At 42.6% G+C, this 26,706-nt stretch overlaps 1 protein-coding gene across 8 annotated transcripts in view; it reads left to right on the top strand.

Moving 5' to 3' along the window:
* The window catches only part of LOC122556191 (mediator of RNA polymerase II transcription subunit 12-like protein), a 609,874-nt gene that overhangs the window by 96,452 nt on the left and 486,716 nt on the right, over positions 1 to 26,706 (top strand). For all 8 annotated transcript variants that reach the window (XM_043702730.1, XM_043702729.1, XM_043702725.1 and 5 more), the window contains exons 7-8: positions 15,171 to 15,281; positions 25,234 to 25,506. In XM_043702730.1, the coding sequence (XP_043558665.1) occupies positions 15,171 to 15,281; positions 25,234 to 25,506 (384 nt within the window). The remainder of the gene's footprint in view (positions 1 to 15,170; positions 15,282 to 25,233; positions 25,507 to 26,706) is intronic.

Genomic DNA, 26,706 nt, shown 5'->3' with positions numbered 1-26,706 from the left:
CAACATTGTGCATAACACATTATCCTTTGAACCAAGATCTAAATTTTAAGGTGACCATCTTAAAATTGAGGCTTTGGTCAAGAAAAAGGAGGAGGCATAAAGTGGGTATAGACAACATGGATTGAGTAAATCCCTCGAAGAATATAGTGGTAGAAGGAGTAAAGTTATGAGGGAAATCAGGAGGGCGTAAAGGGGGCAGAGCTTCGGCCAAGAGGGTTAAGGAGAATCCAAAGGAATTCTTTAAATACATTAAGGGTAAAAGAGTAACTAGGGAGAGAAGAGGCTACCTTGCTGATCTTTAAGGAATCCTATGTGTGGAGCCACAGGAGATGGGGGAGATCCTCAAAGAATATTTAATGACAGTGTTTACTGTGGAAAAGGACATAGAAGCTAGGGAACTTGGGGAAATAAATACTCCTGTTTTGAAAGGAGTTCATATTACAGAAAAGGAACTGCTTGAGGTCTTAAAATGCATAGAGATAATAAATCCCCAGGACCTGAGCAGGTGCATTCCAGAACTTTATGGGAAGGTTGGGAAGAGATTGCTGGGCCCCTTGCTGAGATATTTGTATCATGGACAGCCACTGGTGAGGTGCCAGAAGACTTAGAGGTTGGCTAATGTGGTGTCACTATTTAAGAAAAGCTGTAAGGAAAATCCAGGGAACTATAGACCGATGAGCCTAATGCCAGTGGTGGGTAACTTGTTGGAGGGGATTCTGAAGGACAGGATTTACGTGTAATTAGGGATAGTCAATGTGGCTTTTTGTGTGGGAAATTGTATCTCACTAGCTTGATTGAAGTTTTTGAAGAGGTAACAAAAACGATTGAAGGCAGAGTGGTAGACGTTACTGGTACAGACTTTAGCAAAGCATTCAACAAGGTTCCATCGGGAGCTAGCCAGTTGGATACAAAATTGGCTTTAAGGTAGGAGATATCGGGTGGTGGTGGAGGGTTGATTTTTGGACTGGAGGCCTGTGACCAGTGGTATACCACAAGGATCTATGAGGATCCACTGCTTTTCTTTATTTATATAATGATGTGAATGTAGGTTAGTAAGTTTGCAGATGACACCAAAATAGATTGTGTAGTGGACTGTGACGAAGATTGTCAAAGTACAATGGGACTTTGATCTGATGGGCTGAGGAGTGGCAGGTGGAGTTCAATTTAAGTAAATGTGAGGTGTTGCGTTTTGGTTAGGAGGGCACAGACTTGTAAACTTGTCTTGGGTTTCAGCCGAATACTGTCATAGAGTCAAACAGCTTAGAAACAGGTCCTTCAGTCCATGATGTCTGGGGCAACCAACAAATGCTGGGGTGGCACAGTGGCTCAGTGGTTAGCACTGCTGCTTCAGCACCAGGATCCCAGGTTCGATTCCTGTCTCGAGCGACTGTCTGTGTGGAGTTTGCACATTCTCCCCGATTCTGCGTGACTTTTCTCTGGGTGCTCCGGTTTCCTCCCACAATCCAAAGATGTGCAGGTCAGGTGAATTGGCTATGCTAAATTGCCCATAGTGCTAGTTGCATTAGTCTGAGTGAAATGGGTCTGGGTGGGTTACTCTTTGGAGGGTCGGTGTGGACTTGGGCACTGTAGGGAATCTAATCTAATCAAACACCAAACTACACTAATTCACCTGCACTTGGTCCATAGCCTACAATGCCCTGGTATATTAAGTGCTCATCCAGATGCTTGTTAATGTTGTGAGAGTACCTGCCTCCACCACCCTCTCAGGCAGCATGCTCCATATTCCAAACACCCTCTAGGTGAAAAATTCTTTCTCAGATCTCCTCTAAACCACTTGCTGCTTGCCTCAACCTTGTGCCCTCTAGTCATAGACATACCTGCCATGGGGAAAAAATTCTCATGATTTACTTTGTCTATGCCTTTTATAATTTTGTATACCTCAATCATACCCCTCCACCCCAAAATTGTGAACAGGCCTGAGATGGTGTCCAGGGAGGAAAGTGATGTCAATAGGAATGGCATGGAATATGTTTTATGTAGGAGAAGGGGATCAGGAATGATACTTTAGGAAAACGAACCAAAGTCATTGGTTTTGCTTGTCACTACAGCACATCAATAGAGGCAATGTAACTGTTTTTGTGGAGCTTTTATGAATGGTTAAAAATAAATTTACATGTTGTGGGGGGCATGGAGTGGTGATAAAGCTAGATGAAATAGATACATTCAGCAAGCAGCATGAGGGGGGTGAGTCCTGGGCAGTGCGAGGGGAAGTGAATTCTGGAGCAGCTGAGTGCTGGTGCGGAACAGGATTGTCTGAAGCGGTCAGTAAGACCATGTGCTGAACTGCTACTGTTTCAAATCCTTTTACAGAACTGTAATGCTAATCCTTTAATTATGTTATATGTATCTTATTATTAGCTTATTTTTAACACTAAGTAATGCTACTACTTTTCCTTTTATTCCTGTTTGTGTCTAAGATCTATACCTAAGTACTTGTACCTAAGATGGCACCATTAGAGGCAGCCATTGTAAAACCTTTATACTCCTATACTTCTGTCCTGGAGTACACGTGACAATAAAGGATATTCCATTGTGCAAGAACAATACAAGCTTAAATATGCCGACTCGCACTCAACATTTGAGCAGGGGGCAACATTCAATACACAAGCCTTTATGCTCCCTTTTGCCAAGCTGCAGCATCTTTACGGCGATAGTACTGCAGATGCTGGGGATTAGAGCCAAGAGTGTGGTGCTGGAAAAGCACAGCAGGTCAGGCAGCATCTGAGGAGCAGGAGAATCGAGGTTTTGGGCATAAGCCTGATGAAGGGCTTATGCCTGAAATGTCAATTTTCCTGCTCCTTGGATGCTGCCTGACCTGCTGTGCTTTTCCAGCACCACACTCTTGGCTGCAGCATCTTTAACTTTCACTGCCACTTCCCCTTGCAGCTCATTTCCTTTCTGCCTCAAGATCTCTTGAGACCAATGCCCATTGGCCAGTATGATGATGTCAGGCAAGAGGCTGGAAGAACACAGCAAGCCAGGCAGCATTGGGGGGATGGAGAAGTCAACATTTCTGATGTAACCTTTCTTCAGGACTCTGGGGTGGGTGTAGGGGGAGCTTTAGATAAGAGGGTGGTGAAGTGGGGATAGATGAAGACAGGTAGAGAGTACGCCAGGTTTGTGTGATGTACAGCACAGGTAAAAGCAGAGAAAAGAACTGTTTGTGTCTATCGTGGTCTGTCTGTGACGGGAAACACGTCGTTCTCCAGCCTAATCATCGGATAATGATCCAAGCAGATTGTCATTTAGCTCAACTTGGTTGATCCATTTGGCAAAACATTTTGGAATTTTTAATCCCTCAGATGGTACATGTGGTTTATGCCACTTCACTTCTTTATACTTTGTTGATTGCTGTTTCTGCAAGCATAATTGTCCTAAAGGTGCTCTTTTTACTAGCTTTAATCTGTGTCCCTTTGTCCTATTTCTTGGAATTTAGTTTAATGTAATTAACTTGATTATGATGTATAACTAATATGTGTGAACTGCATCAGATCACCTCTTGGATATCAGAAAGATGTTGTGAAACTTGAAAGGGTTCAGAAAAGATGTACAAGGATGTTGCCAGGGTTGGAGAATTTGAGCGACAGGGAGAGGCTGAACAGGCTGGGGCTGTTTTCCCTGGAGCGTCAGAGGCTGAGAAGTGACCTTATAGAGGTTTACAAAATTATGCAGGGCATGGATAGGGAAATAGGCAAATCTTTTCCCTGGGGTCGGGGAGTCCAGAACTAGAGGGCATAAGTTTAGGGTGAAAGGGGAAAGATATAAAAGAGACCTCAGGGGCAACTTTTTCATGCAGAGGGTGGTACGGGTATGGAATGAGCAGCCAGAGGAAATGGTGGAGGCTAGTACAATTGCAACATTTAAAAGGCATTTGGATGGGTATATGAATAGGAAGGGTTTGGAGGGATATGGGTGGGGTGCTGGCAGGTGGGACTAGATTGGGTTGGGATATCTGGTCAGCATGGGCGGTTGGACCGAAGGATCTGTTTCCATGCTGTTCATCTCTATGACTTTATGACTCTTAGTATTTCTGCTAAGAAAAAAAAATCTCAAAAACTTAAAATTGTTACGGTACAGAAGAAGGCATTCAGTCCAGTGTGCATGCATAGATTCTATTCCTTAGTGTCAATCTCCTGCCATTGAGGAGATTGAATAGTTTAGGCTTATACTCTCTCTGGAATTTAGAAGAATGACGGGAGATCACATTGATCTATTCGAGATGATAAAAGGTGAGGATAAAGTAGATGTAGAGTGGATACTTCCTGTTATGGGGCATTCTGGGACGAGAGATATAGTCCTAAGTTAAGGGGAAGCAAATTTAAAACAGAGTTGAAGAGAAACTACTTCTCCCAAAGGGTTGTGAATCTGTGTAATTTGCTACCTCAAAGTGCAGTGGATGGCTAGGACAGTGAGTAAATTTAAGGAGGAGTTTGACAGATTTTTAATTGGTAATGGGTTGAACAGTTATGGGGAGAAAGCAGGAAAATGGGTCTGAGGAGCATATCAGCCATGATCAAATGGCGGTGCAGACTTGATGGGTCGAATGGCTGAATTCTACTCCTATATCTTAACTTATTTTCCCTTATCCCAGCACAGCATTTCTATCTAAATAAAATCCAATGCTCTCTTGAATGCCTCCATTAAACCTACCATGACCACATTTCCAGACACATTTTTTAGATTCTCTAGTTTTCTTCTTCTGTTACTAAGGTTCACTCATTTCTCTGTATTGTCTCCAACAAATGAGGTTTTAGAGACTGGAGTTTTCAAGCTGCAGTCTGACCAGAGCATTAAAATTTCGATGTGATTTCTAACTCCATATCAGAATCGTGGTATACACTTGTTTCTGAGAAAGGAAAGCTGCTCTTTTTCTGTCTGCTGTCTGTGTTTAATTACATAAGCCTCTGTATACTTCATAACAGTATTGTATTTTAATTCAAACGTTCAGGGGATGCTGATGTAACTGGCAAGACCATTTATTGTGCATTCCTCTTTGCTGTGGGAAAGATGTCGGTGAGCTGCCTTCTCTTGATCTGTTACAGTCCATATTGTAAATTTAAGTAGAGATTATGTTCCAATGACAGTGAAGGGACAGTGGTGTAGTTCCAAGTCAGGGCAGTCCCTCAGGATGGTGAAGAGCTTTCAGATGATGGTGGTGTTCCCATGTACCTGGTCCTGTTGTCCTTTTGCGTGGTTGAGATGGTGGAATTCAGGAGTATTGTTGAAAGAGACTTGAGTTGCTGCAGTGTATCTTGTTTTCAGAAAGTGTGAGAGCAACGTCACTCACACTTATTAATACAGCTTTGCTTCTCTGCACGATACAGGCTTGTGTGTATATGAACAAGTGTAAATCATCAGTCACTGCATCCAAAATACAAAAGAGAAGCAGCAATTGGGATTTCATTACCGGCACCTTTTCAGATGAAAAAATATCAGTGCTCCAGTTTTTTGTCAGACCAACCAAGCATCTTGCTTGGTTAATGAACCAGTTTGTGTAAACTGTGGACTCAAGATGGTCTTGGTACTTGCAGAACAGTAAAGATGATGTTGATTGCTTTTAAAAACTGGATCTTCATTTAGCATGTATGTCCTACTAGGATTAGGTAAAGTAACAAAACCTTGCAATAATCCTCTGGAGTTTGGAGTCACATCTACCCCAATTAAATTTTTCAACATTACAAGCTATTAATTTATTTTCTTCACATTTTATAGCCATCACATTTAGAGTTGAGTTTTAAGAACTTCTGGGCATTGGAAACGATGTAATATTGGATTGAGATGATGTTTACTGTTGAGAGAGGGTTACTTATAATTTTGTGCAACTTGGATAATATATGACCATCCTAACACCTTAATGGGTATTCCCTTACAGAATATGGCACAGAGGGTAAAATGGATTCCGACCTGATAATAACTGGCATGACTATCATGCTGTCGCTGACCCAGATAAACTCTGATGTGTGTGGGAGATGTTTTGTATTTGTACCACGATGGGTTAAAACAACTGTGTGGCAGTTCTGTTTGCCCATTGCATTTGGCAGTATCTCCCAAACTTCATGCTCTCTGCCACCTAGTGCAATAGGCCCATAGAAACACACATCACCTCCACTTTGTATTTCTGTTCCTTCATTGAGTGTAACTCCTGAAAATCCATTCGTGTCATCACTGTCTGAGCATATTCCCCAAATGGACTGCAGCTATTTGGGAAGAAAGTCCAACAGTGTCGCCTCAAGATCACCTTGGTTGGGTTATAAGTGCTGATTTTCCTAGTAATGCTCACATTTCCAGACATTTTATATAACAAACATTTTATATTGCAAACCTGACTTTGACACCGTATAATTTAATATGAGGGGCATTAATGATGTAGATGAGTGTCGATCCAATTAGGGTGGATTACAGGAATTAAGTGTGAGTAATGCTCTCGGCGTCAAGTGGCTGCTGATAATTTTCACCTTTATTCACCTCCACTTGATAACAAAGCATATCTGCAGTCAAAAGCTGAAGGTTATCATTGTGACTTCCTTTGTATAATTGATTCTTCCTTTCTTAACAGTGCTGGAATTTGTCCCAGCTATGTAAATGGATAGATTAAATAACAGTGGGAGTTCTGCCACGTTACAGAGCCACTTCATGTAGAAGCTGTTCTACAGTATAAAAGAAGATGTCAGTGCAAGTCAGTTGGAAACTCTCAGCTGTTGAACAAATGGGACTTGGAGGAGGAGCCTTGGCTTCAGTTCCTCTTTTCGATTCTGAACCATTAGCAAAGAATTATTATTAACACTTTCTGTTGGCCTCTCTCTCTCCTCCACCTCTCTGATGATTTGTTTTACATCATGTTTGTTGAAACAGTGCTTTGTTTTTTTTAGTGCAATGGGGCAAGGTTGATTTGTTGGAGAGTGTTCAACCATTTAAACATAAGCATCTTTGAGCAATATTGCCACTTGATTTGTGTATCCTCTGGTTAGGTTTGCTCAGGATTTGGACCTTTGCTCCACTCCCAGGCCCATACTATTCAGCCTTTTTAAATTAAAGTATTCAGAAACCATGAATGGAAATAACCGGTTTGTTTCTTTTTTCTCTGTCTCCCTATAACTGTGCTTTAGAATATTAGTAGCAAAGTCATTAAAATGTTTGTAAGTTTAGGGGTAATGTCCCTTTTGAGTAATTCAGTGACCTAGCAGAACAGCTTTGGGGAGATGGGTTCAGATCTCACATAGGACTTGGTGGAATTTAAATTCAATTAAGAAAATCGAGATGTAAGCTGGTATCAGCAATGTTGATTACCAAACCATCATTGATTGCCAAAAAAAAACCTAATCTGGTTAATTCAGGCAGTGACTGGCATCACAGGACCCAGTGCTGCTCCTGGCCTGGACCCCCAGGCTTTAGTTTTATAAGAGATTGCAAGGTCAGAGATCCACAGGCCCACAGAAGGAACAATATGGGGAATCAAGTACTGCTGTGCAATATTCATTGCAGATTGGTAAATGCCATGTTCATTCATTGCTTTGAATGAAATGCATGATCATAGTCTATCTGTTAACAATGTATCCAGTGGAGGTTAACCCTACATTAGAAATGGGGTGGATGGGAGCCTGACCAGGGTTCTTAACGAGGGCATGGTGACCCCAACCCACCTTGAGATCTAGGCACTGGTTATTGAGCCCTTTCCTCCCCACACAGGACCCTGGGACCCCAATATCTACTATGTGACTATGTGTGAGATCGGCCCCTTTAACAATGTGATTAACAGTTAACTATTGTATAGCCTAAACGATTCATTTCTAGGACAATTAGGGATAAGCAATAGGTGCTCACTCTTTATCAGTGAAACTCCCATCTAATTTCCAACCAAAGGGTTAACTTCCATTGGATAGATGCGCTAACAGATTAGCTATGATCATGCATTTCATTCAATTCAATGAAAGAACATTGCATCTGCCAATATGCAGTGAATTTTGCATTGCACAGTTTTGGAGCCCCATATGCTTAAAATTGGGCCTGTGGATTTCTGACCTTTCAATCTTTCTTAAAAGTAAAACAGGAAAGATAATTTGTATGCTTCTGATTCTGAGGCAACAGTGGAATAATTTTGTCCCTCTGAAGTCTGTGGCTGTGAATCACACAAGGACATGGACTACATTTTTTAAGCTTGTGATCCTGTCAGTATAAAACATGACCTAATTCAGCATTAGAGGTTGATCTGTGATTTATTGACCCAATGAGGGGAAAGTTAGGGAAGTATCCATGTGCAAGCGAAATCAGATTGGTTTAGCAGAGAGTTTGCCTGTAATAAACTCCAAGGAATTGTATTGACTCTATCCTGGGCTTTTTGAGTGCTTTCTTTTGTTCCATAAAATGAGTTTAAATTCAGTTCTATTCAGCCAGATGGTTGAAAGTTGTGTATTACTGCTGTTTGTGCTAATTTCTACCATAGTAATCCATTGCAGTAACAATCAAGAATCTTTTTGCCCCAACAAGTGATAGCATTGAGAAAGCTCAGAGAATAATTGACACCAGGAAGCTTATGTTATGAAAAATATGAATTAAATATTTAGGAAATCTATATTTAAGAAAAGTCTTCTCCACCTGTAATCGCTCAGGTCAGCCCCAGCATCCTCCTCACTAGCATAGATGTTCACCTTGTTTTCCTGCACCAAGCCTTTGGGCATGTATGGACATGTCTTATTATTGGTGGCTTGCCCCTTTAACAGTAGGGAGGCAGAGAAACGATTTTGCACCTTTGCCCACTGGATCGAGGTCTGAAGTGTGGCAGCCCATTGTTGATGGACTTGAATATCCAATCGGAAATGCGAACATTGATGTTGACATAATAGCATAACTATGGAAAATATCCTTACCTTAGTATTTGTCACCCTTGCTGTGTTGCTTACCCTTTCTCTCCTGCTGTGTTCCCTTGGTCTCAACCATCCTAAGGCAGACAGCAAGGATATTTTATTTTCCTTTTGCCATCTCTTTCTGCACCCCCATCACCATGATTGCAGGAGAAGAAGATGACAGAAAAAGGAATTGATGGAGCCAACTGTCTAGAATCCTGCCCCTTCCTTTCCTTTCGCCCTTCCTTTCCTTTCGCCCTTCCTTTCCTTTCGCCCTTCCTTTCCTTTCGCCCTTCCTTTCCTTTCTCAATGCTCTCTACATTTATGCAATATCTCTTGTTGCAGTATTTGCTGTAGTATTCCCCTGTCAACCTAGTAGTTGGGATTATACTTCATCCTCTGAACCTGCGAGCAGCCTTATATTTAATGGCAATACTTAGAATGTCCTATGTCTTGATGCAACTGTCCCCTCAAAATACATTTAAAGTTTCAATATACAGACTCCTTTGTAAAATGGTTTGCAACTGACTTCTTATATCCTATTTAGGACATTTTTCAGTGAATAAAAGAGCATGCAATGTATTGCCTGGAAGTTTGGTGGAGGCAGGTTCAATTGAAGCATTCCAAAGGACATTGGGTGATTATTTGGTTAGAAATGGTGTGCATGGATATGGGGAAAGTACTAGATAGTAGAACTGGGCTGAATGTCATCTCTGTGCCTTAAAACAATATTCTATTCTATTCTATAAGATCACAGGACCCAGGATCAGAAATTCGGCCATTCAGCCCATCGAGTCTGCTCCGCCATTCAATCATGGCTGATAAGTTTCTCAACTCCATTCTCCCGCTTTCTCCCCATAACCCTTGATCTCTTTGATACTCAAGAACCTATCTATCTCAGTCTTAAATATACTCAAATTCTATTATATTAAAACTTAAGTGATTAAACAGTTCAGTTACTTCTTCCCAAACTATCCCCATTCCCTAACACCATATTTAATCAGGAACCTCCCAATTGTTACCTTAAACGTACTTAATGACTGAGCTTTCACAGCCCTCAGGGACAGGGAGTTCCAAAGATTCACCATCGTCTGAGCGAAGAATAATTGAAAATAGGTTATTGAGTCATATGGCATAGAAATGAGCCCTTCATGTCAATGCCCACTGACAAGCACCAAACTACATGGCAGGAGTGAGAATTTGGAGTTGGTAACAAGTGAGTAAGGTTGTGTAATCCATTCCTGGTTTATTGTCTGTTGTTGATCAGGTTGATTTAGTTGATAAGGTTCACAATGGCAGGCAAACTTGGCCACGTGGAATGCCCCTCCTGCGATATGTGGGAATTCAGGAACACTTCCAGTCTCCATGGCAACTCCATATGCAGGAAGTGTGTTCAGCTAGAACTCCTGATTTACCGCTTGGAGCACCTGGAGCTGTAGCTGGACTCCCTATGGACCATCCTTGAGGCTGCGAATTAGAATTAGAATTCCTATAGTGTGGAACAACATATCTGCACAAACCTTCTAAAGAGTAACCCACCCAGACCCATTGCCTACTAGTAACCTACACTATGGGCAATTCACCTAACCTGCACATCTTTGGATTGTAGGAGGAAACCGGAGCACCCGGAGGAAACCTATGCAGACTCTGGGAGAATGTGCAAACGCCATACAGATAGTCACCCGAAGCTGGAATGGAACCCGGGTCCCCGGTGTTGTGAGGCAGCAGTGCTAACCACTGAGCCACCGCGCTGTCCAGTGTCCTGGATAGCACATTTAGCAAGCTGGTCACACCATCAGTAAGAACTACATAGACAGAGAAGAGTTAGGTAACCACCAGGAAGATGTGTAAGCGTAGGCAGGCTATGCAGGAGAGCTTGTAACCATTCCCCCCTCAAACAGGGTATACAGTTTTGGATATTGTTGGGGGATGGCCTCTTGTGAAAGCAGTTCCACCGCATCTGGCAGCGTTGTACACCCAGGGAGGGTGAAAGTGTAGAACGCTGGGGGAGACGGGGAAGGAAATTGCTGGGGCCTTGTACAAAATCTTTGTATCCTCTTTCATTACAGGTGAGATTCCAGAGGACTGGAAAATAGCCGACGTTGTCCTTTAAGAAGGGTGACAGGGATAATCCGAGAAATTACAGCCTTGTCTCAGTAGCAGGGAAATTATTGGAGAAGATTCTTAGGGATAACATTTACTCACATTTCGAAAAGCACGGACTTATTGGTTATAGGCAGAATGGCTTAGTGCAGGGCATGTCGTGTCTCTCAAACTTGATTTGAAGTTATTGAGAAATTGAGGGAAAAGTGGTGGATGTTGTCTGTATGGGTTTTCGTAAGGCCTTTCACGAGGTACAAATGTTGAAGTCACATGGGGTCTGAGATGAACTACTATGATAGATACAGAACTAAATAGAGTGTGGTGGTGAAAAGGTGTTTTTCTGACTGGAGATCTGTGAGTAGTGGTGTTCTGCAGGGACCAGTTCTGGAACCCCTGTTGTTTGTAATATATACAAGTGGCATGGTGGCTCAGTGGTTAGCACTGCTGCCTCACAGCACCAAGGTCCCTGGTTCAATTCCAGCCTCGGGCGATGTCTGTGTGGAGTTTGCATGTTCTCTCTGTGTCTGTGTGGGTTTCCTCCCACAGTCCAAAGATGTGCAGGTCAGATGAGTTGGCCATGCTAAATTGCCCATAGTGATAGGTAAATTAGTCAGAGGGAAATGGGCCTGGGCGGGTTACTCTTCGGAGCGTCGGTGTGGACTTGTTAGGCTGAAGGGAATCTAATCTAATCTAAATGATTTGGAGGAGAATATAGGTGGTTTGACTTAGTTTGCAGATGACGCACAAAGATTGGGGGAGCTGCGGATAGTGAGGAAGATTGCCACAGCAGGTTATAGATAGGCTGAAGACTTGGGAGGAGAAATGACAGATGGACTTGAATCCAGAAAAATGCAAGGTGATACATTTTGGAAGATCTGATGCAGGAAGAAAGTATACACTAATTAGCAGAACCCTTAGTAGCATCAACATTCAGAGGGATCTCGACAAATGAGTCTACAGTTCCCTGAAAGTGGCAACATAGGTGGGTAAGGTGATCATGAAGACATATGGCATGCTTGCCTTCATTGGTCGGGGAACAGCATATGAAAGTTGAAAAGTGTAGTGCTGGAAAAGCGCAGCAGGTCAGACAGCATCCGAGGAGCAGGAGAGTCGACGTTTCAAGCAGAAGCCTGACATTAGGAATGAGAAGCAAAAGGCTCATGCTTGTAACATTGACTCTCCGGTTCCTCGAATGCTGCCTGACCGGCTGTGCTTTTCCAGCACCACCCTTTTTGACTCTGATCTCCAGCATCTGCAGTCCTCACTTTCTCCTGGAGTATAAAAGTTAGCAAGTTCTTCTGCAGCTGTGAATGACTTCAGTTACACCACATTTGGAATATTGTGGATAGTTCATGCAGAATGATGTGAAGGCTTTAGAGGGGGTACAGGACTGATTTACCAGGTTGTTGGAGGGTATTGGCTGTGAGGAGAGATTGGACAAGCTTGGTTTGTTTTCATTTGGATGTTGAAGAATGGGGGAACAACCTAATGGAATGAATAGTTAGTCTTTGACCTAGGGTAGAAATGTCAACTTTTAGGGAGTGTAGATTTAAGGTAAAAGGAGGTAAGTTTTTTTTGCACAGAGGGTGGTAAGTGCCTGCAATGAGCAGCCAAAGGAGGTGATAGAAGTGGATACAATAGCCATATTTAGGAGGCATTTTGACAGAAATATGAATAGGCAGGGCGACGGACCAAGTAGAGACAAAAGATTTTTAGTTTAGAAAGACACCATGTGTTGGTGCAAGTGAGCTAAATGGCCTGTTCCTCATCCAGTACTGTTTTTTATTCTATGTACACAATCCTATTTATCTGCAGTTAGTTCATAACCTCCAAAAACGTTGCATTCTAAGTGGTCTTCCAGATGCTGCTTCAATGTTCTGAGAGTATCTCCCTCCACCACCCTCTCAAGCAGCATGTTCTACATTTCTGTATCCTCTAGGTGAAATTTTGTTTTGCTCACATCTCCTGCTCTACACAAACCTGTTACCCCTGGTCTTAGATACATCTGCTATGGGGAAAAGATTCTCACAATCTACTCTACCTATGCCTCTCATAATTTTGTATACCTCAGTTAGATCCCTCCTCTGCTTGAAGGACAGCCTACCCAGTCTCTCCTCATAACTGAGACTTCTCATTCCAGGCAACCTCCTGATGAATCTCCTCTGCACCCTCTCCAGTGCAATCATATCCTTCCAATAATGTGGCAAACAGAACTGCACACAGTATTCCATCTTTGGCCTAACCAGTGTTTTACAAGAATTATTTGCTCTCCTATTCTGCATCCCAGCTAATGAAGGCAAGCATCCTATATGCCATTGTCACCACATTGTCTACCTGTATTGACACCTTCAGGGATCAATGGACTTGTACACCAAGGTCCCTTTGTTCTTCAGTACTGCCTAAAGACCTACCATTCATTCCCTTAATCTCAGTCATAAATGACATTCCCCTTTATTTTTTAAAATGTGCCCCTGATTCTAGGTTTCCCAACTGGGGGAAACATCTTGCCCCCAACTACCCTGTGTATCCCTTCAAGTATTTTGTAAAAATCCATGAGATCGCCATTCAGTCTTCGAAATTTCAGAAAACCTAGGTCCAGTTTGCCCAAGTCCTCTTCATAGGACTGTACTGACATCTCGCCAATGAGTCAAGTGAACCTTCATTGCATTTCTTCTGGCAATAATATCTTTCTTGAGTTAAGACCAAAATTGCATACGGTATTCCAGGTGCAGTCCAACCAAACATGAATTGCAAGGTGTTTTCTGATATCTTTTTTGTATTTAAAAGAAAGGTCATGCAACATCTTTGTGTTTGTAGTGACTTGGTTTCAAATCTAAAATACATCATCAAGTGCTACATCATTTAAGTGTATCAACTCTACTTTTCCAAACCTGTTGAAATCACTCAATAAGAAAAAGCAAAGAACTGTTGGATGTGGGAAATCTGAAACAAAAACAGAAATTGTTGGAGAAGCTCAGCAGATCTTGCAGCACCCATAGTGAGGGAAGCAGAGTTGACATCTATGACTTTGCCAGTTCTGCTTAAAGATAACTGGAATTGAGGCATTGTCTCTGCTTCTCTCAGAATACTGAATGGACTCTCAAATTCTTAACATTCATCTGTACCTGTGTTTTTGTTTTTGCCGCTGTTTACCTATTATTTACTATCTATGCTACTTAACTCTGTGATCTGCCTGTATTGCTCGCAAGACAAAGCTTTTCACGATGCCTCTGTACACGTGACAACAAATTCAATCCAATTCGATCTGATCCGATCCATGCTGCCAGACCTGCTGAGGTGATGATGTGGAGATGCCGGTGTTGGACTGGGGTGTACAAAGTTAAAAATCGCACAACACCAGGTTATAGTCCAACAGGTTTCATTGGAAGCACACTAGCTTTCGGAGCACCGCTGCTTCATCAGGTGACTGTGGAGGACACAATTGTAAGGCACAGAATTTATAGCAAAAATTTACAGTGTGATGTAACTGAAATTATACATTGAATAATACCTTGATTGTCTGTTGAGGTTCTCCAGCAATTTCTATTTTTGTTTCAGAATTCCAGTATCTGCAGTTCTTTGCATTTTGCTTTGTTCTATTGACCTCAGCACCAGTGAGTGGATTTACTTCTTTTCGTTCCAAGACTGGTATTCTAACTTTCAAGGTCGCACTTGCTTTACAACTCTTGCAAACGTCTCCTTGCCAATGTCGACAGTTCAAGAAGTACCCATCTCAACAAGAATGTGTAACTGGGTGCTAATTAATCTGTGTTTGCATCAAATGACAGCCTTGGCAGGAGCAACAAGACAACCAGACTATCAGTTAAATTCAACAGCTTAAGATGCACCTATAATTTTTTTTCTTCAAACAACATTGCTAAGGAGGACAGTTATTAAATTTGTCATCAGAAAGGTTTGATCTTAGGTTATTAATATTGCTACATTTTCATTTCCATAATGTTTTTGTATACTTCTCTTCTGAGAAACTGTTATATCACGCTTGGCATTGAGCAATGCTCTGCGATAAATCTTTTGTAGTTTAGTGATTGTTAATACGCTCAACAGTACTGCAGGAAAAATTCTTTCAGGCATTAGAAATGTTGGATCACGGTTGGTTGGCTTTCCAGAAAAGGGTATATGTTGATTTACTGACTGAAGAACAAGGAAAAGAAACTCGCTTTAACTAGTTTGCATGTCATGTTGTAGGATGGGATGTTGGAGAGACACGAATATTTAACCTGGATTCTGGATGTGCTGGAAAAGGTCAGACCGGCAGATGACGAACTCCTTAAGATGCTGTTGCCATTGATGCTTCAGGTCAGTAAAATAAATATTTATCCTTTGTCTCTTTTAATGAAAGATTTCACACATACAATTGTTGTTTGAAGAATAGTACATATGTATTGCAGTTGTCCGAGAGAATAGAATCCAACAGTGTGGAATCTGGACATTCAGCCTATCAGGTCCACACTGATCCTCTGAAGAGCATCCCATCTGGATCAAGCTCCCAACTCTCTCTCTGTAACCCTGCATTTCCCATGGCTAATCCATCTAGCCTGCATATCCCGGAACACTATGGGTAATTTAGCATGGCCAATCCACCCTAAACTGCACATCTCTGGACTGTGGGAGGAAACCACAGCACCTGGAGGAAACCCACACAGACAGTCGCCCCAGGCTGGAATTAAACCTGGGTTCCTGGTGTTGTGAGGCAGCAGTGCTCACTAATGAGCCACTCTCCTACCCTGTTAATGTCTGTCTTCAAATGATGCAAATTCATTGATACTTACACTTCTACTATAGAAGGATAACTTTTTGACAACCTCTTCAGGGGTTTCACCCCCTTCAATCCTGCAATATTTAATCCAACTCCAAGATTACCTCCATGCTGTAGTCTATAGACCTATTCACTCAACAGTGGGTTGCTATTGTGGGTTTGCATAGGCCTTTCACATCTGGGATTGAATCCAGCACAATGCGTAGGATTGAAAACTTCTTCTCCAAAGTCATAGAGATATACAACATGGAAACAGACCCTTCGGTCTAACTCATCCATGCTGACCAGATATTCCAACCTAATCTAGTCCCATTTGCCAGCACTTGGCCCATATCCCTCTAAACCCTTCCTATTTATATACCTATCCAGATGCCTTTTAAAAGTTGTAATTGTACCAGCCTCCACCTCTTCCTCCATACGTGCACCACCCTCTATATGAAAAAGTTGCCCCTCAGGTCCCTTTTAAATCTTTCCCCACTCGCCCTGAACCTATGTCGTCTAGTTCTGGACTCCTCCACGCCAGGGAAAAGACCTTGTCTATTTATCCTACCCATGCCCCTCATGATTTTATAGATCTCTATAAGGTCACCCCTCAGCCTCCGACGCTCCAGGGAAAACAGCCCCAGCCTGTTCAGCCTCTCCCTGTAGCTCAACCCTGGCAACATCGTTGTAAATCATTTCTGAACCCTTTCAAGTTTCACAACATCCTTCTGATAGGAAGAAAACCAGAATTGCACGCAATATTCCAAAAGCGGCCTAACAAATGTCCTGTACAGCCGCAACATGACATCCCAACTCCAATACTCTATGTTCTGACCAATAAAGGAAAGCATACCAAATGCCACGTTCACCATCCTATCTACCTGTGACTCTACTTTCAAGGAGCTATGAGCCTGCACTCCAACGTCTCTTTCTCCAGCAACACTCCATAGGATCTTGCCATTAAGTGTGCAAGTCCTGCTCTGATTTGCTTTTCCAAAATGCAGCACCTCTCATTTATCTAAATTAAACTCCATCTGCCACTCCTTAGCCCATTGGTCCATCTGGTCAAGATCCTGTTATGGTCTGAGGGTACCTTCTTTGCTGTCCACTACACCTCCAATTTTGGTGTCATCTGAAAACTTACTAACTATACCGCCTATGTTCACATTCAAATCATTTATATAAATGTTGAAAAGTAGTGGACCCAGCACACCACTGGTATCAGGCCTCCAGTCTGAAAAACAACCGTCCAACACCATCCTCTGTCTTCTATCTTGGGTCAGTTCTGTATCCAAATGGCTAGTTCTCCTTGCATTCCATGAGATCTAACCTTGCTAACCAGTCTCCCATGGGGAACCTTGTTGAATGCCTTACTGAAGTCCAAATAGATCACATCTACTACTCTGCCCTCATCAATCCTCTTTGTTACTTCTTCAAAAAACTCCACTTGAAGATTTCGGTTCTATATCAGCTGAGTTTGGAAGTTTACTTTGATTGTAGTTTGGAATTAATTACCAATCATCTGTTCCTCATTTATCAATGGCTGAGAGTCTTACGGGGGTCGGGGGGGGGGGGGGGGGGGGGGGGTTGTGTGGGGTGTCACGTAGGTGATTAGTCTTGGAAATTGATGTTCTTTGAAGTACCACATGCTCTTGTTGGGAAAGAGTGGAATACTGTATGCTCAAAAATCCAGTGCTGTTCTGATCTGAGAGTGATGGCTGCAGCAGCTAATGAGTTCCATTTCCCAGTAGTGATAACCTTGACCTTTTGATGAGCTGAAAATAACGAGACAAGTCTTTAATTTTGAGCTATTGCTTTGTGTTCTTTTGGAATCCTTTGTTGGGAACTTGCATAATGATTATTTATAAATTGACACAGGCCCAACTTGGAGGTGTAGAGCCCGTATCACACAGAATCATAACAGTGTGGAAGTAGGCCTTTTGGCCCATTGAATCCATGCTGATCCTCCGAAGAGCATCCCATCCCCAAAAAAGGCATTTCCCATGGCTAATCCACCTAACCTGCACGTCTTTGGACTGTGGGAGGAAACCGAAGCACCCGAAGGAAACCCACGCAGACACGGGGAGAATGCGCACACTCCACCCAAGGGTGGAATTGCAGCTGGGTCCCTGATACTCTGAGGCAGTAGTGCTAACCACTGTTGCCACCATTGTAGACTCCATTATCATTCATTCAATTGCAAAAGGATACACTTAGGCCTATAGAGAACTTACTGATGGGCAAACACCGATAGAAGGTAAACCATGAAAAGTTGCGAGACATCTCCAAGACTTAGGTTGGGAGTGTGATGGAATATGCTCTACTTTCCCAGATAAGTGCAGCTCCAGTAGTTTTTGAAGCTTTCACCATTATCCAGGACAAAGCTGCCCACTTGAGTGACACTCATCCAACATCTTAAATGTTCACTTCTTCCATCACTGATGTGAGATGGGGACAGGGGAGGTGGCATTCAGTTTAAAAGAGTAGATGCAACCTTATATGTCAGGCCGTGTACTGTGCCTATCCTAAGCTCTTTGATGGGGACAGGGTTGAAGAAGTTTTAACTTTCAGTTTACAAGGGCAAAAGCAGGCCCTTTGGTCCATCATGTCTATTCTGACCAATGAACACCAAGCTACACTAATCTCGTTTACCTGCACTTGGTCCGTTCCTGATGAAGGGCTTATGCCTGAAACATCGATTCTCCTGCTTCTCAGATGCTGCCTGATTGGCTGTGCTTTTACAGCATCACTCTTGTCGACTCTGGTCCCCAGCATCTGCAATCCTCACTTTCTCCACAGCCTACTGTGGCCTGGCATTTCAAGTGCTCATCCAGATGCTGCTCAAATGTTGTTAGAGGACTTGCCTCCACTACTCCCCTAGGCGTATGTTCCAATTTATTACCACCCTCTGGGGGAAATATTTTTCCTCAGGTCTTCTCTAATCTGCTTAGTCCTTGCCTTAAACCTGCGCTCTCTGGTCTTAGATAGGTATGCCATGGCAAAAAGATTCTCACAATCTACATTGTCTGTGCCTCTCACAATATTGTATCCCTCAATCAGATTCCCTCCTCAGCCTCAAGTGTTCAATGCAAACAAACCTAACATATCTAGTTTCTTCTCATAACTGAGACTTTTCATCTCAGGCAACATTCTGGTGAACAAAAACAGAAATTGCTGGAAAACCTCAGCAGGTTTGGCAGCATCTTAGGACAGAAATCGGAGTTAACATTTCGGATCCAGTGACCTTCAGAACATCCTGGTGAACCTGCTCTGCACCCTCTCCAGTACAATTATGTCCTTCTGAAAGTGTGGTGACCAGGACTGCACACCGTATCCCATTTGTGGCCCAACCAATGCTTTACAAATTGTAACAAGACTTCCTTGCTCCTATATTCTATGCCCTGGCTAATGAAGGGAAGCATCCCATGTGCTTTCTTCACCACCTTGTCTATCTGTGCTGACATCTTCAGGGATATATGCACTCGTACACTAAGGTTTAGGGATCTACCATTCATTATGTATGTCCTTTCCTTATTAGGCCTCCCACAGTCCATCACCTCATACATATAAGGATTAAGGTCTATCTGACATTCTCTGCCCAATTTATCAGCTGATCAACATCGAACTGTAGCCTGAGCCAATCCTACTCACTATCAACTGCACCCCCAATTTTCATGTCATCTGCACATTTACAAAATGTACTTTCTACTTTCACACCCAAGTTGTTAATGTACATAACAAACATTAAGAGTCCCAGCACCGTTCCCTGTGATGCACTACTGGGTACAGGCTTTCAATCGCAAAAGCAACCCTCCATCATCGCCCTTTGCCTCCCATTTGTGAGTTTGTTTTGGATCCATTTTGCCAGCTTGCCTTCGATCCCATGAGGTCTGTCTTGTTGGATCAACTTTCCATGTGGGACCTTGTCAAAGGCCTTTCTGAAGTCCATGTAAACTACACCAATTGTACTATCCTCGTCAATATATTTAGTCACTTTCTCAAAAACCTCAATTAAATTAGTCAGACAGAAACTGTGCTTCGATTCCAATCAGTCTCTGCCTTTCCAATTATTGATTAATCCTATATTTTGAACTTTTTCCAATAACTTCCCTGCCACTAGCATCAGACTGGTCTATAATTACCTGATTATCCATACTGCCTTTCTTGGGAACATTAGCTATCCTCCAGTATTCCAGCACGTCACCAGTGGCCAGTAAACTACTAAATATATCCACCAGGACCCCAGCAATCTCCTCCCTTGCCTCCCATAGCAGCCTGAAATGCATCACATCAGGCTGTGGAGATTTATGCATCTGTACACCCACCCTTACTTATCAAGAATCAGTCAACTTCTACCTTACAAATATTCAATTACTCTGCTTCTATTAGCTTCTGAGGAAAAGAGTTCCAAAATGTTTTCACAATCCTCTGTGAGAAATAAAAATCTCCTCATCTCTGTCTTAAGTAGATCGCCCCTTATTTTTAAATTGTGAGATGTAGTTCTCCATTTTTCTCTCTTTCCTTCCGCATATACCTGTTTAGATTCCTCAGGACCTTGTGTTTTGAGTTGCCTCTCACTCTCTCTTAAACTCCAATGGATACAAGTCTAGCTTGTCCACATTCACGTGGAATTGCCATGTAAATATGGTGGCTATAAGAGTAAGTCAGAGGCTCGGAGTACTGAGTGAGTCCAGTAGGAAGAACAGACAGGGGTCAGATTAGTGAACATGGAAGGGCTGGTAGTCTGAATGCAGTGAGTATAAAAAATAAAGCAAATGAACTTAGAGCCTGGACAAGTACATGGAACTCCAATGCTGTAGCCATCAAAGAAACTCATTGGGGGTCAATTGCAAGTGGATAGTATTCAGTAAATGGCAGGACCCTTAAGAGCATTGTTATAGACTGGGATCTTGGGATTCTAGATTAGAGTGGTGCTGGGAAAGCACAGCAGTTCAGACAGCATCCGAGGAGCAGGAAAATTGACGTTTCGGGCAAAAGCACCACTCTAATCTAGAATCTGGTTTCCAGCATCTGCAGCCCTTGTTTTTACCTGGGGTACAAGTCAATAGCTCCCTGAAAGAGGTCACTCAAGTTGATAAGGTGGTAAAGAAGGCATAGGGCATGCTTGCCTTCATTGGTCAGGACATTGAGCATAAAAGTTGGCAAGTCATGATGTGACTGTGTAAAACTTTTAGTCAGGCCGCATTTGGAATATTATGTGCAGTTCTGGTTGCCACACAATAGGAAGGCTGTGGAGGCTTTGGAGAGGGTGCAAAAGATGTTGACTGGGATGTTGCCTGAATTTGACTGTGTTAGCTATAAGGAAAGATTGGACAGACTAGACTGTGGAAGCTGAGGGGTGACCTGACAGAAATACATAAAGTTATGAGAGTTGTGGATAGGGTGGATAATCTGAGTCTTCTCCCAAATATTAGGGGATATGGTTTAAGGTGAGAGAGGGCAAGTTTAAAGGAGATGTGTGAGGTAAGTTTTTTTTTTTTTGCAGAAGGTAGGAGGTACCTGGAATACGCTGCCAAGGGAGATGGTAGAAGTAGATACAATAGACAGACACATGAACAGGCAAGGAATAGAGGGATGCAGACCATGTGCAAGGAGATGGGATGCATTTAGAATAGTAATTGGTCAGTGCAGAAATCTTGGCTGAAGGGCCTGTTTCTGTGCTATAATGTTATATTTTAATGAGTAACTTACCTCCTGACTCCCCAAAACTTGGCATCGCCTACAAGGCACAAGTCAGGAGTGTGGTGGAGTACTCCTCGCTTGCCTGGTTGGCTGCAGCTCCAACAACGCTCAAGCTTGATACCACCCAGGAGAAAGCAGCCCGCTTGATTGGCACCACATTCACATCTGCTCCCTTCTCCACTGCCACCTTGCATTACTTGAACTTCGCTATTGTACTTTTGTGATTGTACTCCAGATTTCAATCGGAACAAAGACACAGGAGACCTTTTCTTTTCGTGCATTATCATCTGCTCGTTTGCTAAACTTGACATAGCTTAATTATAGCAGATAGACTCATTACAGCTTCTTAGGTGGTATGACCTTTTGGTTTTTTTTTGAAATAGGTTAAAGTTATTCCAGAGCTTGGAATCACGATCAAGTGGTGTTTTTCTAGCAAGCTGCCACGCTCCACTGTTTTAATCATTAAGCAGCTTGATCCATTTCTTGTGCAAAAGGCAGTTTGGAAACTGGCAACTTTTATAATTGCCCAATGCTGTAATTCTTGATCTGTTTCTCCTTTTCAGATATAATAAAAATATGAAAATGATAACAATTGCCATCATTATTGTGAAACTGAGATCATCTAAGAATATATTGTACACCCAAAGTGGTTGAAGACATGGCTCTGCAATCTGCAGTTCATTTTGTCGAGCTGCAATAGATACGGTACTAGAATCTGTCCTTCAACACTGACAGATTATAATCTCAAAGCACTTCTTTAAGATATGTGCATCACACAAGCCCAGCATTGTCTGGAGAAACTGGTGTGGGCTGACTTTGTGAACTCCTGAACCTGTAACTGAGTATCTTGCTGGGCTGGCAGAGTGTTGAGAATGGCTCGTGTGAAGCTGGTATCAGTACATTTTTAAAAAGTTATTCTTCCACTTGCTAGCATTCGTTCCCCATCCCTAATTGTTTTTGGAAAGTTGCTGCATTGAAATGCTTGGTCCATTTAGTCTAGAAATGTTTAGTCTCGATCCCTAATGCCACTGGGGAATGCATTCCTGGATTTTAATATATGGGTGAATGTGAGTAAGTGTGGCATGTTTCGTTCCTGAACAAATCTAAGTGATCTATTTGGATTGTTACGTCTTTACAGCTTTATAGTCCTATTTACTAAATGTTTATTTCCAGTTTTGATTTTTAAAATGTTTCATTTCACAAATGGCCGTGGCTAGATTTGAACTAGTACTCTCTGGATATTAGTCTTTTATGTATTCAGTCCTGTAGCCGTACCCTACATCCATAGAGTGATATACAAGGCGGGAATTGGCCTAATCTTTTCTGAGTCTTCTCCATTATAGCTATCTTGCTTGATTCATGGCTACACACTGTTTTGTTTGGACCAGACTAGAACTGAAATACCCTGAACAGTTCTGGTCCTCCTATCTAAGCGAAGATGTAGTGGCATCAGAGAAGCCCAGCAAAGGTTCACCAAGTTGAAGCTGGGTTTGAAGGGACTTTCTAATGTGAGGAGGATGAATATATTGGGCTTGTTGTACTCACTGGAGTTTAGAAGAATGAGAGGCAACCCACGGAAACCTGTAAGATATTAGAGGACTTGACAGTACATTAAGAACAACTGGGGAAAGAATAGGGCACCTTAAAGATCAAGGAAGTCGTCTATGCATTGAGCCACAAGAGATGGGAGAGATACTAAATGAATACTTCACGTCAGTTTTTACTGTAGAGAGAGAAATGGAGACTATGGAACTCTGGTAAATAATGATGTCTTGTAAACAGTCCACATTACAGCAGAGAAAGTGCTGGAGGTCTTTTAAGCATAAAGGTGGATAAATTTCCGGGACCTTATCAAGTGTATCCCAGGACATTGTGGGAAGTTAGGGAAGCAATTGTGGGACTCCTACTGGAGATGTTTGCATCATCTATCGACATAGATGAGGTACCAGAGGACTGGAGGGTGGCTTTTGTCGTGTCTTTATTTGAGAAGTTGTAAGGAGAAGCCTGGGAATTATAGACCGAGGAGTTTGATCTGTGGTGGATAAATTGTTGGAGAGGATTGAGAGAGAGGATTTACATGCTTTTGGAGAGGCAGGGACTGATTAGGGATAGTCAGCATGGCCTTGTGCATGGAAAATTGTGTCTCACTGACTTGATTGAGTTTTTTGATTACATAACCGAAAAGGGCAGAGCGGTAGATGCTGTCTATATAGACTTTATTAAAGCCTTTGACAAGGTTCCGTGTGAAAGACTAATTAGTAAAGTTAGCACATGGGATTCTGAGAGAACTTGCCAGTTGGGTACAAAATTGGCTTGATGTTGGAGACAGAGAGTGGTGGTTGAGAGTTGTATTTTAGAATAGGGGCCTGTGACCAGTGTTGAGTCCACTTTTGTTTGTAATTTGTGTGAACTATTTGGAGAATTTAGGAGGCATGGTTAGTAAGTTTGCGGGTGACGCCAAAATTGGTGGTATATTTGACAGTGAAGAAGGATACCTAAGATTACAAAGGGTTCTAGATCAGTTGGGCCAATGGGCTGAGGAGTGGCAGATAGAGTTTAATTTAGTTAAATGCAAGTATTGCAGTTTGGTAAAACAAACAGGGGCATAACCTATACAATTAATGGTAGGAGTCTGGGTAGTGTTTTAGAACAGACCCCCCTAGGTGTTCAGGTCCATAGTTCCTTGAAAGTTGCAACACAGGGTGGTTAAGAAGGCATTTAGCATGCTTACCTTCATTGTTCAGACCATTGAGTATAGGAGACGGGACGTCATGTTGAGGTTGTACAGCACGTTGGTGAGGCCCCTGCTGGAATCCTGTGTAAAGTTCTGGTTGCCCTACAATATAAAGGATGTTATTAAACTGGAGAGAATTCAGAAAGGATCTACCAGGATGTTGCCAGGAATGGAGGGTTTAAGTTATAAGGATAGGCTGGGACTTATTTCACCTGGAGTGCAGGAGTTTGAGGGGTGACCTTATAGAGGTTTATAAAATCGTGAGGGGCACAGACAAGATGATAAGCAAAGACCTTTTCCATCAGGTGAGTGAGTTGAGAATGTGGAAGGATATTTTTAGGGGGACAGAAGGAAGATTTTAAAAAGTACCTGAGGGGTAACTTTTCTCCACACATGGTGGTCTGTATGTGGAATAAGCCACCAGAGGAAGTGGTAGCTGCAGGTACAGTCCCAATATTTAAAAGACATTTGGATGGGTACATGAATTGGGAAGGTTTAGAGGGATATGGGCCAAACATAGTTAAGTGGGACACATTTAATTTGGTAAACTTAGTTGGCATGGACGAGTTGGACCGAAGGGTGTGTTTCTGTGCCGTATAACGCTGTGACAGTATGGACGCTTCCCCTTGTGGGAGAATTTAGGACCAGCGGATATAATCTCAGAATAAGGTCTCGCCCATTTAAAACTGAGATGAGTAGGAATTTCTTTTCTCAGAGGGTAGGGAATCTGTGGAATTCTTTACTGCAGAGCGTTGTCAAGGCTGGGTTTGTTTTTAGCATGCACAAAACTGAGACAGATTTTTAAACAGTAAATGAATCATGGGTTGTAGGGATGAGGCAGGAATGTGGAGTTGAGGATTATCATGGTCTCATTAATTGATGGGGCAGACTTTGTGTGGGCTGAATGACCTACTTGTACTCCTATATCTAACGGGTCTGATGGATTGGACTGGAACCCAACTTGAGGCTGCTGCTTTTCATAGGAGTAGGATAGGATGCACAAAATAGGTCTTGATAACTGCAAAAGGCCTTGTACTGCAAGATCTCCCCAATAATCCTTTTCTTTCTTTCAGTATTCTGAAGAGTTTGTTCAATCGGCTTATTTATCCCGTCGCCTTGCCTATTTCTGTGCCAGGAGGCTTTCTGTTCTTCTGAGTGAAAACTCGACAAACCTTGTTCCTGCACACTCCCCTCACATGATCATTGGACCAAATAACGCTTCACTGGCTGCTCCCAGTCCCGCTGCTCCCGCTGTAGTGATGAGCCCAGTGCAATCGGCCTTCTCGGATTTCCATTCGTGTCCGCAGCATCGCCCTTTAGTTTATGGCCTCAGCTGCATGTTGCAGGTGAGTGATTCTTCCATTTTCAGTAAACTGTGTCTCTGTCCGATTTTTTTTTCCCTCCAGATCACTGTTCAAACAATAAATGTATCTCCTGAGGGCAACTAGTAGGGGAAGCTGCCATTAAGCTGTGGTTATTGCTTTAAGGTACCATTGCGAGATCTTTGTGTGGGATGTGGACATTGATGGTAAGGCATGTTTGTTTTTAACCTTCTATTTGAGGAGGTGATGAAGAGCTGGTTTAAACTATGTTACCCTGACAGAGCTGTTGGAGGGAGCACAATAGATATCGCCATGTATAGTTGTGTTACAGTGCACTCTGGAGGAGGTGGGACTTGAACTCCTGGTACAGAGGTAATGACACTATCCCAGTAAGACAAGAGCCTTAATTGGGTAGCGACAGAATTAGTTGGCATTTGGATGTACCTTAACGAGATGGGGATTGGTTTGAGACCCAGGACTGAATTCTCAGCAAATCCTACTGAGTAAATTTGTTTTGGTTGCAGGTGGAAGTAGTCCCAAAGTAAAAGATTAATTTTTTTTATAACCTGGTGCCTGTGTCTGGACAACACTAGCAAGGCTATGTTTTGTGCCTTAACCAGGCACGAACCTTCCCTTTGGCTCTTTGCTGGCCTTGTGTATCACACTTGTTTTTCCAACTGACTGCTAGACTGCTTCACGGAGCATTGAGCTTGCGACGTGTTGAGAGACTGCAGTCATGTATAGATCTGACAACGTGTCCTGTCTCTGATGGCTGCTAATTAATCACTTGATTTATACAACAGTTTTGATCATTTTCCTTTCGCTAGCCTATTAATTAGTCAGATTTATTGAATTCTGTTTTATTGCCTGCCATTTTGAAAATTGAATTCCTGGATTCTGGTTGCTTGTCTGGTATGTAATATTAAGTAGCTTGCATGTTTGCTTTTGGAAGGTGAGTGCAGTGAACCCTCCGACTCCCTTACTCAAATCCACAGTGACTGGCGACTAGGATTACATTTCAGGGCCCTGAAATTCTGGAGGGATGGGAATGCTAGGTTCTCTGGGAGGTTTGGCTGGAGTCTCTCTGACAGTACATTGGGAAAACTGAAGAATGCTCTCCCTGAGCAGAATTTCAGGGCCTGTGTTAAACTGAAGAAGTGTGCAATCATCTCCACAACGGCCTGCTTTCTCCCCTTTTCCCCCCCCCTTCTGCCCCCTTCTGCC

Source organism: Chiloscyllium plagiosum, chromosome 13 (assembly GCF_004010195.1).
Source record: "Chiloscyllium plagiosum isolate BGI_BamShark_2017 chromosome 13, ASM401019v2, whole genome shotgun sequence".
NCBI classification, from domain to species: Eukaryota; Metazoa; Chordata; class Chondrichthyes; order Orectolobiformes; family Hemiscylliidae; genus Chiloscyllium; species Chiloscyllium plagiosum.
Note: the sequence above shows the minus strand (reverse complement) of the source record. Positions and strands in the feature narration are given on the sequence as shown.